General features: G+C 40.6%; 1 protein-coding gene across 6 annotated transcripts in view; it reads left to right on the top strand.

Moving 5' to 3' along the window:
* Positions 1–17,738, top strand: part of FRY (FRY microtubule binding protein) — a 217,415-nt gene that overhangs the window by 42,632 nt on the left and 157,045 nt on the right. For 5 of the 6 annotated variants that reach the window (XM_014965912.1, XM_014965910.1, XM_014965911.1 and 2 more), the window contains exon 1: positions 5,074–5,315. The exons of the other annotated variant lie outside the window; for it this stretch is intronic. In XM_014965912.1, the coding sequence (XP_014821398.1) occupies positions 5,246–5,315 (70 nt within the window). In that variant the 5' untranslated portion in view covers positions 5,074–5,245. Of the gene's footprint in view, positions 1–5,073; positions 5,316–17,738 lie in introns of those variants that run through there. 6 annotated transcript variants of the gene reach the window in all.

Raw genomic sequence — 17,738 nt, 5'->3', positions numbered from 1 at the left:
GCACACAAGAACACTTCTGACCGTGCTGACGAACAGCTTCTGCCAACTTGTTTTTTCCAAAGCTGGAGCATGGAAACTCCAGAGACTTTGTTCAGGCAGAGAAGGGTATCAGCCAGGTACCCAAGATTCCTGGATATGGGCTACCTCTGATCTCAGAAAGCAGATGAGAGAACAGAAGGTGCACTACACATCGTAAATGTGGAGGTTGGCTTACATAGATATGTTCATAATTGAAACGGTGCTTCTATTATCATGGCAAATCAGCAGGTCCTTCATCATTTGTGGGGGTCTTTTGAGTGTGCATGGTTGGACTTGGTGATGTCAGAGGTCCTTTCCAACCACGAAGATTCTGTGATCATGGTAGACCTATGAAAAGCCTTACATTATGGATCTATGATTTCTTACAGTGAAAAAAACATTACATTGTCATTAATTTATTGTAAACTCCCATGTGGTAATATCGTAAAAAGAAGTCCATTGTATTTGTAAATATGTAAGACTGTAATATCCATCATCAGAAAGATTACTTACACTGACAGATTTTGTATGCTTATGTCTATCTGTCTTTCACAACTTGGAATACGTAATTGAATCCTAAATATTGTAAAGTCAGCAAGAATTAAAGTGGAAGTTGTATACCTTCAAAACTTCTTAGTCTTGTCAGTCTCACTAAAATAAATTCAGAGCACTAAATTAGAATGCTGCTGTTTCTGCGACTCGTGTTTTACACCTGTTTTAGGAGTGCATCCAAAATGTGAGCAAAGCTATAATGTTGTCTGGACAATGTCCTATTTGAGCAAATTGAGACTGGGAAGTATTTAAATGAAGTTTAGCATTTTAAAATTTTTAAAAATATTTATGATTATTTAATGACAGATATTAGTAAGATTTTAATTGGTTATACTTTTAATTTTAAAGTAGCTGTTACAGCAAAAATTAAATTCGGAGGCATTTATGTTTGGGGTCGTACTTTCTAAAGTAGAACTGATAAATCAGGAGTATCAACCCTGAAGTAAATTTTAACAGTAGTGTTGAATACTGTGCTGTAAATGCCTGTATTAAAGTAGTGGGGCAGTTTTTTCCTCTTGTAGCTCATTAGGCTCATTAGGCTGCTCTGTGGACTGAAAGCAGTTCCTTAGTCTGTACCTCTCCTTAGTACAACTTTGAGATCAGGAAGCATAATGTAAAAGTTGTATTCTCTAGGAACTCTTTTGTACGATGGCAAAATTATATAATCTAAGAGTAATAGCATTTTTCTTTCTTATGCTTTAAGACATCCAGTAAGGGGTTCAATATTTTAGTAGAGCGGCATGTTGTCAGTGGAAGTGCACAACAGGTAAATGTGTTCTTCAGAAAGAATACTAAAAGGTGAAAGCAGTGAAATTCTGCATTGTGTAAGAATGTTATGATGCAATGTTAAAAGAAAGACTACTGTACAGGAAATGGAATGACTTTGGCTCTAAATCACTGGAGAAAGTCAGTAAAAAGGTGCTCGGGGATCTGCCAGTCCTAGAGAGAAGGCTGAATGTAGCTATAGCCTTTTTAATGTCAATCCACAAGGAAGTGCAGGTGTGTGTTGGGTGACACTATAACATCCCAGACACAAACTCTTCTTACAGTAGTCAAATCCAGATATCCTTGGATGTGATGGCCCATTTATTTCTTTGCCAAATGATTGCAAAGCCAAGAAGAGATTATGCTGGTTAGACGTGGTAACTGGTGAAGACCAAGAAGGACAAGTGACAGGAACATTATTGGATCATGTTCATACAAGCTGATTCAGGATAAGGACGAATAGACCTGCAGTGTTGAAAAGACAAGCTATGAGAAATAAAAGGAACTGGTGACAGTGAAGAAAGCAGGTACTTGCCTACGGGGGATTTCTTTAACTTGAAAGCACCAAACCCAACAAAACTTCAAACTTTTCATACTGCCCAAGAGGGAAAGGTGAGACCCATGGAAGCATCCCATGGGATCCCAGCAGTCACCCATCTCACCTGGTATTCTCCTGACAGCAGCAGCAGAAGATGCTGTTTGGGAAGAGTGCACACAGGCACAGTCCCTTTTTGCAGCCCATCCCTCTCATATGCCCCAGGGTGGACATTACTTGTATTAGGGATGTCAGAGGCGAGTACGCTCCTGCCTGCTCCTTTTAGCATCCTTTATAGACCTAAATTTGTGTTTATTATCAGCATTTTGAAGTTGCTAATGCTGTCTACCCCCACAACCTCCAGTAGCAACAAGTTACAGAAGCTCACAACTTCCTGAAGAAAGAATCACTTTCTTTTGTTTGTTTTAAACTGATCTCCCAGTCCTTTCATGGAATGCTCCACCATTCTGCTAGAAGAACTTCTAGAACTGCAGAGTTATTGGAAGAGCCCCCATTGCATTGTTAGCGAAGACAGTTGTGACTTGGAAGTTAGAGGGTGTCAATTTAATTTAAGCACTATCAAAAGTTCAGCTGAGTAAGTATAGGTGAAGGAATCAAAAGCAAACAGTTAAACATCCTTGATCATTTACAATTTCAAAACAAGAACATCGCTTTTGAAGGGTCCAGTATCCAGGGAAGATGAGGGACAGAGTAAGAATAAGGTACAACCACCAATTAAGTGAATGCCTTGCTCTTTATTTTCAATAAGGATGGGCCCTTGTAGAGGAACAGAGGTAGGAGGAATAATACAAACAAAACAAAAAAAATCAATTATGAGGTGGAAAAAAATCTCAAAAATCTTAAAAGTCACATTACAAAAACCAGATAACTTCCCATTCATAATAACAGAAGAGCAGGCGTATGAAGTTGCAGCTGAGGTAATAAAATTTTTGTTGATTCTATCAAAATGGAGATTCTGCCTTGTAAATATAAACCACAGAATTTATGGGGAAAAAATTATCTGTATCAACAGAGAGACTGCTTGACCTCAGCCACACTCAAGGCTTTGAAACAGAATTTGGTGTGGGTTTATATTTCAGGGTGTGGAATGAATTGAAAATTGGATAAAATGCAATGCAGATTTAGGAAGGACAAGTATTTGCGAATTAACCTTATATTTTTATTTTCAACAAGAGAATTGTGATAAAATTAATGTATCAGTCATCTTCAGAAAAGTATTTGATGTAGCACCACAGGGGAAATTATTAAATCCTTGAATATAGGAATTAATGCAGCATTTGTGGGGATGAATAAGGCCTTCCAAACCTACTTGGCATTGTCTCTGCTGAAAAAGTCAATTTGTGGAATTCAGTGGAAGTCATCAGTCCTAGGTCTTGGGACTTGCCATATTTGGTATTAAATTTATCTTTAATTGTAAATTGTTGGAGTGGCCTGTTTAAAACGGGATGATACAATGAGGAGGCATTATCAGGGGTGGGGGGGTGGGGATGGAGAGTCTGGGAAAAGCAACTGTGGGCCCAGAGTGACATCAATGGGATGATATTTACCAGCATAGGGAGGAAGAGCTGATCAGATCTCTTTGATACCTGGTGAGATCAAACCTGAGACGCTCTGAACATTTCTCATAGTCCATGTTCATGAAAGGGTGTAGACTGGTTTTGAGTTAACTCGTTTAGGAACCGAAAGAAGGTTTATAAAGCGAGTTTCTACAACAGCCCTCCATTAGTGAGGACACAGAACCTTATCTCTAGATGAGGTATGTTTACAGAAGACATTTAGCATATTTTCAGTGAGAACCGCGGGAGTTTGGTCTCAGTGACCCTTGTGTTCCTCAGCTTCCAATCCAAGCGTCAAATATTCTGCATACTGAAACTAAAAATAACATGAAAATGTAATTGCTGACAAAGTTTTTAGAGGAATCAGCAGCAGACAAGCTCTATTTTGGCTCAGACACTGTAATTATGAGATGCTGCAGGAAATTTATTCCACTAAGTGAGAAAAGAAGTACTGTTATTCCCGGGAAATAATACCTGGAAGGATGATACTACGATTGTATGAAACAAAAAATATTTTTGAAACTGATTCTTCTTCTTTTTCTTCATTACCATTAAAATATGCATAGTGATATACTGTGATTATTTGAAATAGAACCTTAGGAATATGGAAATTAAGTATTTTGTAGAAAATACAGAGAGGTTAACAAGCAGTGAATTGCTTCTGCCTCATTTTCTTACGTGAATTCCTTATGTGAATCAAGTTCTTCTTTAAAAGAAAATATTATTCATGATAAAAATGACATCAAACTCAGAATTTTCTGTGGCTTCTTCAGAGGTGAATACCAGGCGCAGTGAGCTGGCTGGTTTATTTGCCATTCTGAATTCAGCTTGCTGTCTCTCATCTTTGTTAAGGGGGAGAAAAAAAAATAAAAAGTCGAGAAGAAAAAAAATGACAGCCCGTTTTTCTGTAGCACTGAAAGAAAAGCAGAAGCAGCCAGGCTGAATGCCTTGTTTTCAGTGCTCTGGAAGCGCTTCTCTTGTGCAACTGGGCTGAGGGAGAGCCTTTTTTTTTTTTTTGATTTTTTATTTTTTATTCCCAACGTCACTGCAATCAGATCTATGGGTGCAGCTCTGCTTTACCGCAGCGTGATGCAGTTGTGTGGAGTTGAGCGTGCTCTTCTCGGCACCAGGCGGAAGGAGAGCAGCTGCCCAGAGCATGCGGAGGACAGTCGGTAGAGGGTGGGTTTTGGGTGTTTTTTTTTTTTTTCCTCCTAAAGCTAAACAGTACGTGTGAAATTCCTCTGGCTGCAGAAGAGGCGGCTTCAGTGGGGCTTCGAGTTGATCCTGGGTTCGCAAGAGGAGGTGCATACGCGCCGGCTGTCAGCTTCTGATGGAAAAAAAAGCTTCAGAGGGGCAGACTGCACGTTATTAAAAGCACAGCTCAGACACCCTTCGGGAAGATACTCTGCCTGTGCTTATGGAACAAGTGCTGTGGTCCTGCATATGCCTCAACCGACCGGGAGAAATTTGCCCAGTTGTGGAATGGAATAAATGAAAATACATACTGAGGGGGTGAGGGAATAAAATACTCCACAGGCAGAATTATTTACGAGCCTCAGAGGAAGAGCAAAGGACAAAAAATCTCATGGTGTGTTTTTGTTGTTGAGCGCCTTTTTTTTTTTTTTTTTTTTTTTAATGAGCTTACCTACCATGAACGGAAGAAGTGGATCTGCGGAGACTTCATTTCCTCCTCTGACCCCTCGTTTACATCACTAACTGGTGACAGTCACATCTACATACATAGTACCTGCCACTTCAGCTGCTCAGAATTATAGAAGCCTCTTTGTATGCAGCAGACATGGCTAGCCAGCAGGATTCAGGCTTCTTTGAAATCAGTATCAAATATTTACTGAAATCCTGGAGCAATAGTGAGTAGCAGAAGAGTAATCTTTTCGTATTACGCATTGCTTGGTAAATAGCTAGGCTAACCTAAGGGAAAAAATCTTGTATTTCTGTATGTTTGTGTTATATAAACTAAATAATTTTTGCTTTCGTCAGCTCTAAAAATCAGAATGGCAGAGATTTAAATAGGTTTCATTAACTGCAAAGGCTGTAATGAGATTATACTAGATTTTGCTTGATTGAATTCTGAAGTTAGGCTGCTTTCTGGCTCTCTCTAATAGTACATTGCAGGGAGTGCATTCCAAACAGCGTTTCCTGTCTACATGTTTATTTGATTTGTTCAGGCTTTATCTGAATATTTTTGAAAATGCTGTTTAATCATAAGGGTGTGGCATTGCTCAGAAGTTGATTTTTTATTAATTGTGCACCAAGGACAAAAATATAATGATTATACTTAAGGTCTGCAAGTCATTATTTTAATGTGATGAAAAGCAAAACATCAGTTGCTTATAACTGCACTTCCTACCCTCTATGCTTAATTTCAGAATCTTATGCAATATTTCCATCCAGAAAGAATCCATCTGTTTATCTAATCCAGGCTGGGTTTTGCAGAATGTAAACAAATGGCATTTTAGTCTTCCTTGGTCTTTTCAGTATTGCAGTTCCTGATTTCCATTGCTGTTTAAATCCATCCTTCTTTGGATTTTTAGCAATATTATGCAATAAAGATTTCTGAAAAAAAATTAGTGCTTGCAAGTATATTTAGATTAGGTAAAACCATGGGATAACTCTGGCAGAAATTTGCTTTTTAGTTTAAAATATATGAATAATATATTCCTTTTCTATAGAAGCTTGTATTAACAGTGCTAGATCTCTGTAATTAACTGTTTTTAAAAGATAGAACACGATGTCTCTGGAAAAATCCAACTTGGCAATGTATGCAGTAAGGTTCTGATCATCCCACTATCTATAATTTAATAACTTCTGCATAAAAGACTGGTATTTTAAAATTCTATAGTATAAAAAATTGCGAAATCTGCGTAATAAAAAGCGTGTATCTGAACACCTGCAAAGAAATAAAAATAACACTATTTTAGATGTGTGCCACGCAAGGCTTGTCTTCATTAAATGATATCCATAAAACTGTATTTTTCCAGGCCATTTGTATCCTCAGTAACACTGTACTGCTTGTTTGAATCTGTTTTTCTACCACAAGTGTGAAGTCACCAGGGAATAATACTATTACCTAAACAGCATTGCTTATGTGCCCTCCTTCTAAAATATTTAGTGCATATTCATACAAATCGCTGTTTCCACAAGGACTGGAAGAGACTTTTATATTTTAGTTACTCTTTTGGACTAATGTTAACTGTTAACTGTTAACTGTTACTGAGAACATAAATGTGTATTATGACAACACATATTTCATAACAAGCTAGTGAGTTTATGACAGAAGAAAAACAAGTCACTTTATGGTGCAGAAATCAAATCAGTTCTGGCATTTTTTTGTAATAAGCTACAAAGTAGCTTTAAGTAAAACTAGCACTTAAGAATATAAAAAACCCTATATTGTGGAATTAAATATAGCACTTTTTTTTTTTTCTTTTTTCCTCTACATCAAAGTATATTGAAAGTATTTCAAAACAGCAAAGATGTTTCTAGTCTGAAATCAGAAGTCCTTAAATGAAAATGTGTTTTGGAGAAATTGATATAACATATGACTAATTGGTATTTCTGGCATTCTTTTAGCTGATAAACACACTTTTGACTGCATTTGTATAAACAGTCAGAGGAAATACAATAAATTAATCCAGGTTGATTTAAATTTGTTGCCGATTATTTAATTATTTTTTTGCCTTCGGTCTGGAAGGCTGTGTTCCTAAATCTGTAGGTATCCTTTCTGGCTGAAAAACAAACAATTTGATAAGACAACAGTAGGGAGTTCAAAAGACCTAGGGCTTTCTTCAGCTCTGCTATGTGATGGGTGGAGCAGAGGAAAACACTTCCCTTGCTTGAGAAACTGCTGGGAAGCCTGCACATGCATGCACAGGAACATGTTTTTCAGATAATAGGTGCTGTGTCTGCATACCCAAGAGCAGAAGTAAGCTATAAATTATGCCACGGCATTTACCTCGTAGGAAAGGTCTAACGTACCGTTTTAAAAGAAAAAGAAGTCCTACAGTATAGATTTTGCTCAAATTTTAACAGTGTAGAGGTGCTGTCCATGTATGTTTCTGTAAATTGGCACTTTAAAACAGTAGCATTTATCCTTCCCGGGCTTTACAGTCCCACCAAAACCAGTCCTGCCAATTGATTTGTGTTTTGGCTTCCACAGAGCATTAATATTTTCTAATAGATTGCCAGCCGCACCCATTGCCCGCACCTTCCCGTGAAATATACTCAGTTATTCTGCCTGGGCTGACCATTTTCTCTGATGTTGCTGTATGTCTGAGGTCTTGGACAAACTGGCATTCTTGACGTTCTGGGCAGGATTTCAGTTTGGTGTCACGCAGCACTTGCAGAGGTGCTCACCTGGCACGCTGCTTGGATTTCCATGTCAGTCACCCAGCTAAGGAGGCACTTAATTTATGGGCACTGGAGTCAGTTCATTTTAGGTACCTGTTAACTATTGTAATCAGGATGATGCAGTTGGTGGTGTGTCCCCAGCCAGCATGCACTCCTGTTCCCCGGGGACAAAAAAGCCGAGTCACGCTCTGGCCTTTGAATCATCCCAACAAACTGAGAGACTTCAAAATACTCCTTCATGCAGCTCTCAAAACAGACTTTTGGTCTGCACAGGTCAGTAATGAGTTGGAGATGAGATCAGAATTGGGAATCTCTGGTTGAAAAATAAGATTTTTTAAATATTTTTTTTTAACTGATCTCATTTGTGTTCCGATATTTTCTTAAATATTCAAATATTCCTGATCAACGCTGCACTAGTCAACATCTGCAAACTCTGCGTTAGTCAACAACTGCATTAACCGTTTGCATTACTTCTTCTTCAATTACTGCTAAAATGGCCATGCTTGCTCAAGGTGAATAGTGCTCACTTGGCCCACGGAGGTCAATAAGATGACAAAAATAAAACAGGGCTCACCAAAAGCAGGACAATTAAGAGTCTTCTTAGATTTGTTATGAAAATATTGCAAAATACTTTTTGTAAATAAATGTTTGTAAAATAACATATGAATCTAGATGTTAAGAATTTGAATCTGCTCTTTTCTTGACTGTTTTTACTTCTTGGATGAATCAGACAACAGTTAGATGTATTCTGAATTTAATTTCAAAAAGCATTTTTCAAATTCATAGTTATTTTAAAAAAACAGAAGTTTAAAAATCAAGCTACACGAAGCTGGTGTGCCATCAGCATAAACAGCAGGGAAATAGATAGAGAATTCTGGTCTTTGCAGTTTCTAAATCAGATCACCAATTAAGTTCATTGGAGGAAAGGATTCTGTAGAAGAATCCAAAGAGCACAGGTAGATGGCTCACTTGTGCTCTCACCAGTCAGCTCTTGTGTGGGCTGACAGAAGCTGCATTTCATTGTCTCCCAGTTACTGGAGATAGATTTTAAGGTGTCTTTTTGTGTAATGAAACGAGAGAGCAGTTTTTGCATAGTGAACATTTTCATTTTACTTGCCACTTCCTATATAACGGAGTTATCTTCAGGAGCTTATTTTAAGGATTATGACACTTGTTTACCTTTGAATGGCAAGATGTTTTTTTCTGTGGACTTGCATTTAATTCAGGTTTGGAATAAGGCCTTTTTCAGTATTATGACTTCAGGTCAGAATGGCCTTTCCCGTGGCCCATACTTCCCTGTATTCTTCCACAGTAGCCACTGTCCACATCAAAATCCTCATATCTTCATCATCCTCTTCACCTTTGTGCTGTACAAAGCCCATTGCTCAATCCAGCTCCACACCCTGAGCTCCTGCATGCCCAGTCCCCATAAGCAGGGGCTGGCAAAAGCCACCTGTGGTTTACTAGCGGTGGTAACTTAGGAGACAGCTTAATTCTCGGGGCACATGGGCATCCACATCAGTTGCTGCTTGCATGGCTCAAACACCACACCATGCCCGAGTGGTCCCAGGAGGACCTCTGGCAGCTCTGCAGCTTGCTCATCACAATTGGAGCTGAATGCAGTGCTGGCCTCCAAACAAGTTACGTTGTCAGAAGAGCATCAGGCATAACAGAAACTTCTTGATGGCTGATGTGAAGCCTGTGGGGTTGTTGACTGCCATGTAGTCCTTCATTAAAGGGGTGTAATATAGTTAGCAATAATGTATGACCAGCAGATTGAGGCAGGTCATCCTCCCCCTCTGTTCTGCCCTGGTGAGGCTGCATCTGGAGTATTGTGTCTAGTTCTGGGCTCCCCAGTTCAAGAAAGACAAGGAACTACTGGAGAGAGCCCAGTGGAGGGCTACAAAGATGATCAAGGGAATGGAGCATCTCTCTAATGAGGACAGGCTCTAATGAGAGACCTGTGTCTGTTTAGCTGGAGAAGACTGAGAGGGGACCTCATCAATGCTTATAAATATCTAAAGGGCAGGTGTCAAGAGGATGGGGCCAGACTCTTCTCAGTGGTGCCCAGGGACAGGACAAGGAGCAATGGACATGAGCTCAAACATGGGAAATTCCATCTCAACATGTAGAAAATCTTCTTTACTTTGAGGGTGCCACACCACTGGAACAGGCTGCCCAGAGAGGTTGTGGAGTCTCCTTTTCTGGAGAGGTTCAAAACCTGCCTGGATGTGTTCCTGTCCAGCCTGCTCTGGGTGACCCTACTTTGGTGGGGGGCTGGACTAGATGATCTCTGAAGGTCCCTTCCAACCCCTCCTATTCTGGGATTCTGTGGTAAGATTCAGCCCTTTTACAGAGAATATTCATGAAGTCCTGAGTCCATGAGCAAGAGAAAGGGAAGGCCGTGGGTGGTTTCTTAGGTAAAAGTCTGCATGATGTGCAAGTTCTCTGGTGCACTATTTTGATATTCTAGTAAGATTCTGTTGTGCAGGAAGATGATAAAAGCCGTTTTGCAGGGGTTTGCTTATCTGCAGGCAAACATAGACCTGTTTAAAGCTGAACGCTCTGAGCACACTGCGCTATCAGACTTGGTGATCGTAGCAAGATACTGGTGAAGGAAAGAGGCCCCTTTGTGCTTTTCGGTGCCCACTGAAACAAACACCTTTGCTGAACAAGAAGAACCCATCCTTCCCTGCCATCTCCCTTGCTCTGGCATTCCTACTCCTGCAGACCCAAGGAGAGCAGATTCAAGAAGCTCACCCTGCAGGGAAAGGATGGGTTCTCGCCTGGAGTGAGTGGTGGCCTGCAGCTGGGGAAGAGTAGGCTGGCACTGATGGAGAAACTGGGGCCATGCTTGGACCTTCTCCTCTTGCTTGCCTCTGGGGTCTCACCCTAACGCATCTGCAGAAAGCTGGCCACTTCCACGGCCTCTGCCTTTAGGGAGCCCTGGAGATGAAGGTTAGCATCTGCTGTGGTGTTGGGATGTGACTCTGCCTTGGACAAAAATACTGTTAATTCAAGCTGTCTTGCTACACAAAGGGAATTGATTACTCGATCCATTGAGGCTGAAATTAGGGTCCTTAGTATATTCTTCAGCGTTAAGTAGTCTGTGATTGCCAGCAGAACAGTGACTTGCTTAATAGTGGTGACTGTTATATCCCAGGACAACCTTCTTTATATTTGTCTGCAGATCTGATCCTCTTCTCCACAGAGCTATTGGGAATGGTATTAAACCAGAGAGTTTGTGCTGTGTTCTGGGTGGTAAACATTTTAGAATTTGCATTTTGACATGGCTCTTCTTAGAAGGGAAAATGGAAGTTTTATGACTGTGGGGACCTGAGAACTTTTAAAAGAGTAGTTTTGTTTATTTTTATATTTGTTACTCTCTTCAGGACCTTCCAGAATTGTTTCTACCATGCTGGGAGGAAAAAGGCATGAGAGAATCCAAAATGCTCTACTATAAAATTCAGTTTATATACAGAATGAGTTTGCTTGCTATTAAGAAGCTTGAATTATTGTCCTAGACATCTACAAATAGTTTGAGTGCAGTCTTAGTGCGTAAAATTTTTGTGGCAAAACTTCGGTCCTTATCTCAAAATATAAAATAGTCTGGAAACTAGGCATAAATTAGGCATAGATGATTACTGGTACTTATTCCATAAAGATTTCAATACTTTTACTTGTGGTAAACCCAAAACTATTCTGTTGTACTGTCAGTATCCACTTTGAATGATTTGTGATATCTGATGTTGCAGTACTGTTGATTTATCAAGTTGCTAGCAGTTTGTTTTTTTCCAATATAGCTAGTTACTATTAAAAAAGATCAGGGAAAGAACTAGCAGTTCTTATGGTTTCTTCTGTGCATATAAAATAACACTGAAGAAGCTATCGGGTTTTGTATATATATATAAATAAAAGAACATTTATCTGGGAAGTGATAATATACAGGCTGCCATAGGTGTATAAAGTGTACAAAAGGTAAATCGTACATGGTTTAGTAAAGGAGGATATAGGCCAAAATGCTATTTAACATTCCTTTTGTATTTCTGTCACTTTCGATGCACTCATTTCATTAATAGTTTAAAGTCTCATCTCTATGTTGACCTTGTGGACAGTAGGAAGCAGGTGCTGCACTCCCAGAATTCTGATTGCATATGCTTGTCCAGCTCTATTTTCTGTATTCATTCCTGAGTTTCTAAGCAGTTGGTAAGTGCTCCAACACTTGCTGGGAGCTGGTAGCCCTAGAAACTGAATTCCGGTGGCTGTTAAAGCCGGCGTGGGCAGGTGTGGCATTGCAGTAGCTGTGCCTGGGAGGGGCAGTCCCACCCCAGCCTCTTGTCCCCTTGCTCCTACCCCTTCTGTCCTACCCTAGCTCCCCAGACAGTTAACGTCCTGCCAGTCAAACTTTATAAAATGGTGTAGATCACAGAATCACAGAATGATATGGCGTTGGAAGGTTCCTCTGAGATCATCTAGCCCAACCCCCCTGCCAAAGCAGGTCCACCCAGAGCAGGTTGCACAGAAACTTGTCCAAGTGGGTTTTGAACATCTCCAGAGACGGAGACTCCACCACCGCTCTGGGGATGCTGATGTCAGTGTAAGGAAGGGGACAAGGATACATGGCTAAGAGCGGGAGGCAGTTGTGGCTGATTCCTGCTATTAGGTTGGTGGAATTGCATGGTAAATCATATTTGCTTTCTTAATAGTGACTCCTGTACCCCTGTCTGCTTCTGAATATCAGAGACAGTTCTTTCTTCAGGCCAATCTAGCTTTTGCATCCCTCTCTTCTCTGCTTCAGAACATCAGCAGCAAAATTGTTGTTTGTCTTGTTGTTTCTGTGATAAATTTGGACTGCAGAATAATTTCACAGAGGTAGGTAGCTGAATTATTTGTGAGTTGGTAATTTTTCATTCACTGCAATTACCTAAAATAGATTTGAATCAATTGTCCATAGAAAGAAAATCCCTTCTCCTTTAATATACTTCTTCTGAATCATCCAATCCTTTGTCTATTGCTTCAGCTAAAAGAAATAACAAACATAGTGTTCAAAATTCACAGCAGCTCTTTCAGCCACATGTTGTAAGTTCTTATGCTGTTTATATTTTTTTAAGAATGTAGGTGGAAAGATGTTCAACAGTATGACAAAGTGGGGCAAGACATCTGCCAACTGGCTCATCAAACTGCTGAGAGCTTGGAACTAGGAATGACGGTGGTGGGAGATCATGACCCATAGTTCAGTCAGGTAGCAGTGAAATGGGGTGGAAAGCAAAGGGTGCAGGGCAAAGGCAACAAGACACATCTCAGGAACTGTACAGCAGGATGAAGAGACACCCACCTTAAGTGTGTGTGTACAAATACACTCTGGAAAACAACCAGGAGGAAGTCGAGTGCTGGATGCAGTCACAAGCCTACAACATCATTGGAGTGGCAGACTTGAGCTTACACAGTTGGAGGAATGTGATGGGTGGATACAAGCTTTTCAGGAAGGACCTGCAGGGAAGATAAGGAGTGGAGGTTGCCATCGTTGTGAATGAGCTCATGTGTATGGAGCTCTTCTATGGGATGGGTGGGTGACAGTGTGCTTGAGAGTTTGTAGGTCAGGAACAGAAGAGAGGATATGAAGGATTACATGATGGTGGAAATCTGTTACAGGCCACCCAATCAGGGTGAGGAGCAGGCAAAGCCTTCTTTAAAAAATTTGAAGAAGTTGATGAATTGCTGTTGTTGGTTCACATGGGGGACTTGAACCTCCTGATGTCTGCTGGAAGTGCAATGTGGTAGGATGCAGCCAGTCAAGATTTCTCAAGGGCATTGGCAATGATCTCTTGATACAAGACGGATCAAGTACAGCTGGGTTTTCTATCCACCGAGAAGAAAGAACTGGTTGGAACTCAAGATCCTGAGAAAAGTCAGGAAAGAGGGTGGCAGAGTATAGACCCTGGTCTTTAGGAGAGCAGATTTCAGTTTTCCACATTTCAGAAACTATCAGGTGGGATCCCATGGCGGGCAGCTCTGAAAGGCAAAGGAACCCAGGAAGCTGGTGGGTTTTTGAGTTCAGCACCTTCCAAGTGCGAGCATGGGACACCCCAAAAATCAGCAAAACAAGCAAACATACGAGGAGACCGGTTTGGTTTGTCAGGGACCTGATGGCTGAGCTCCAATGCAAAAAAGGCAGTATATCAGAGGCGGAAGCAGGGTTTGGCTGCAGAGGAGGAATTTATGAACGTTGCCCGGGCATGCAAGGATGGTGCTGGGAAATACAAAGCTCAACTGGAGATGGGAATTGCAGGGAATATCAAGGGCAAGAAGGAGACTTTCTCTTGCTTCTTTAGTGGTAAAGAGCTGAACAAGGAAAATGTGGACCTGTCACTGAATGGGGCAGGGGGGTTAGTGGCAGTGGACTGAGGGACTTAGTGCTGTCTTTGCCTCAGTTCTCACCAGCAAAGTCTCTCCGACCTCTGTGTGCTGGAGTGCCCCTTGACATGGCACTTCTGATAAGGGAGCACAGACTGTCTTCCTAGCAGGAACTACTGAGAAGCCTGGCAATTCCATACATATATATGATCTTTTCTATGTTTCAAACTATAGTCATGTTCAAAACGGAGAGATAGCAAAGGTTTTCCATTCCTAGCACAGCAGAGCGTGCTAAAACAAGGGGCTGAACGAAAACACTTCTGAGAAACACTGTCCTCCTCGTTTGCTCTCAATCAAGTAGCAGTGATTGAGTTGTCGAATGCTGCTTGCTTCCTCCTCTGCATGAAATACAGAGGTCACCAATAGAGAGAGACCACCAGCAGTACTGGTGTTTGGGCATAAATATCAAGGTCAGTGATACAACTGGTACCACAGAGCCGCCTGCGAGATTCAGCTCTGTCACATCCCAGAAGGGAGATTTTGGGGTGCTTTTCAGGCCACTGGTTTGAAGCGGAATCTGAGTGTTGTTTTGTAAATACTGTGGGGTCACTGTAGTGACAGGTATCACGTGTCTCCAGGGGAATGTGTTGCTGATAAAGAGCTTAATTGGGTGCTTGGAGCCTTAGCAGAGAAGTTTAACACACACACAAGAAGAGACACTTTTGAGAGACATGCTATACAGCCTTAATCCTGAAGGATCCTAAATCCTTCTTTGCTTTCAGAAATCTGTTGTCATCAAATGTAGCACTAATGCAGGCAAGTAGAGAGGCTGCCGTGGTTTTCAGTAGTCAGTGATGGGGTCAGAAATTGTGATTTGTGTACGGCCAGAATACAAAGATGTTAGATGGATTGGTGTTAGGCAGGGACTGATCAAAAGAACATAACAGATCTTGATTATTAATTGCCCTTGATTTTATTTATAGTAATTGTGAAGTTGCAGAGGGTTTTAGTTTTATTTTGAAAGACTCATTTACATTCCCTTGAATTCTTAAGTAACCAGTAGTATCTGGCTCAGCACAGAAGTCTGCCAAAGGTATTGTTTTGCAGGAATTATGCTATAATTATGTGATCATTATGCTAACATTTTTTCCTAATCTCTAGCTATCTAACTCTCCTCTGTCTCTGGGACTTTGAAAAGTCTCAACTTGTTTGTGGGGCAAATTAAATTCTGAAGGATGTCCATTTGTCAGATTGCTTTTTTGTCAGATTTGGTTTTTATTGATTCCCTTGAGCAACTTTTGTTGAACAGAATATACACAACTATCTTTCTTAGTGCATTTCTGATCATTATTTATGAATGTCTTTAAATGTCTAAATCAATTTGCCTTTGCAGTCAGAAGGATACTTGTATAGAATTCTAGCCAAAGTTCATTCTTGAGAAGTTTGTAGAGTAGGTTTCTGCATATACTCAGCAAGTTCGCTGATGATACCAAACTGGGAGGGCTGGCTGACACTCCAGAGGGCTGTGCCACCATCCAGCGGAACAGGCTGAAGAGCTGAGCAAAGAACCTAATGAGATTCAACAAGGACAAATGTAGGGTCCTGCACCTGGGGAGGAAGAACCCCAGGCACCAATATAGGTTAGGGGTAGATCTTCTGGAAAGCACTACTGAGAAGGATCTGGAAGTCCTGGTGGATGGCAAACTTTCCATGAGCCAGCAATGTGCCCTTGCTGCCAAGAGGGCCAATGGAATCCTGGGCTGCATAGGGAAGAGTGTGGCCAGCAGGTCAAGGGAGGTCATTCTCCCCCTCTACTCTGCACTGGTGAGGCCACAACTGGAATACTGCGTCCAGTTCTGGGCTCCCCAGTTCAAGAGAGACAGGGAACTACTGGAGAGAGTCCAACATAGGGCAGCTAAGATGATTAAGGGATTGGAGCACCTCCCTTATGAGGAAAGGCTCAAAGAGCTGGGGCTCTTCAGCCTGGAGAAAGCTGAGGGGAGACCTTATCTACGTTTACAAGTGTCTAAAGGGTGGGTTGAAGGAGCTGGACTCTTTTCAGTGGTTTCCAGTGATAGGACATGGGGCAATGGACAGAAGCTGGAACACAGGAAGTTCCATTCAAATATGAGGAAAACATTCCATGATATACTCACAGTAATAGATTGTTGTGTATATTCAGAATCATTTATTCTGTGTGTATTACAGAGGTAGCACGTGTCTAAAGTAGCCTAAGCTACCCAACATCAGGTTTCGCAATTTATTCCCTTGGGACTGGAATTCTTTTTAGTCTGCTTTCCAACGGAAGCAAAGCTTATTCAGAAAAGGGTAACTTAAGTTTCTGCAGAATTTGTAAAATGAGGCTGTTAGGCAGTGAAGAGGGAAGTCCACCTGATGAAAAGTGGCAGCACAGGCTTTGCGTCTTCTTAGAGGTAAGAAAATCCTTGCTGCGACAGCCTTTGTAAAATACCCCAGCTGTGAGACAAGTTTCAGTCACACCTTGGAGAGGATTGCACACAGAACTCATGGTGTTGCTTATTTTAAAATACATTCACGAGATGCAAATTGACACTCATTAGTTCAGATGCAGGGAAACTGCTGCAAATACCTTGCTGGCATTATAGTAATATTCATACAGTGCTTCCCATCTGGAAGCTCTACAGACTTAAATTCTTTCAGCATTATTACCTGAATGTGAAGGATGGAAGTATTATTCCTTTATTGCTATTACTGGGCAAATTGAAACAGAGAAATTACCTGAGAAACACAAGATTACACATGAAACCTGTGTTAGAGCTGGAAATGACACCCCCTCTTCTGTTCCTTTACTGGAAGAACCTTTCTTCCTTCACACTCTTGGTAGCCAAGAAACACATTGTGAATCACGACTCAACTGGTTATTATTTGTAATGAGATTTTTAATTGGCGGTAAGTAGTAATTTTAAAATGGAAATGTCCTTGGAATATTTTAAATTCCATGGGGTGCATATTTGTTGCTACTGATGCCTTGAATGAGGAGAAAATTACTTAGCTATAATTCTTTTTCTTTGAAGGCAGATATTTGAAACAAAGAGCCTTACCACACCCTTTATCTGTGTGAGTTCTGAACCAAAGCAAGGTGGTTATTTTAATTTTTGTTCTATTACTCATAGGCAGGAATATGTGGTAGACCAACGTATATATTCTTTACTGGGGTAAGTGCTTGATCAAGGCAATAACTCTCCAGAATCAAAAGTTGGAAAGTACTTCTTTTGAAATAGAAAAGTCATTGGAGTTTGTAGTAAATTAGGCAAAGTCTCAGCTCGCCCATAATGAATCTTTAATATGTATGTTATAAAATAGAAGGTGGAAATATTTTCATTTTATTATTTCATTTTATGTTTTTTACTAATATGTCTGTTGTGTTCAAGGATTAAGAGTCAGGGCAGGTAGAAGTGGGTGTTGAAGGGAGCTGCAGGCTTCTATGGCAAGTGAAGTTACTGGAATCATTGGAATTACTATTTTAATGAACTTTTAAAACTAAATTGTTAATATAGACAGGTTGGAATTTTATAAAAAGATAGGAAAAA

This window comes from Calidris pugnax, unplaced genomic scaffold (assembly GCF_001431845.1).
Source record: "Calidris pugnax isolate Ruff unplaced genomic scaffold, ASM143184v1 scaffold20, whole genome shotgun sequence".
In the NCBI taxonomy this organism is placed as follows: Eukaryota; Metazoa; Chordata; class Aves; order Charadriiformes; family Scolopacidae; genus Calidris; species Calidris pugnax.
Note: the sequence above shows the minus strand (reverse complement) of the source record. Positions and strands in the feature narration are given on the sequence as shown.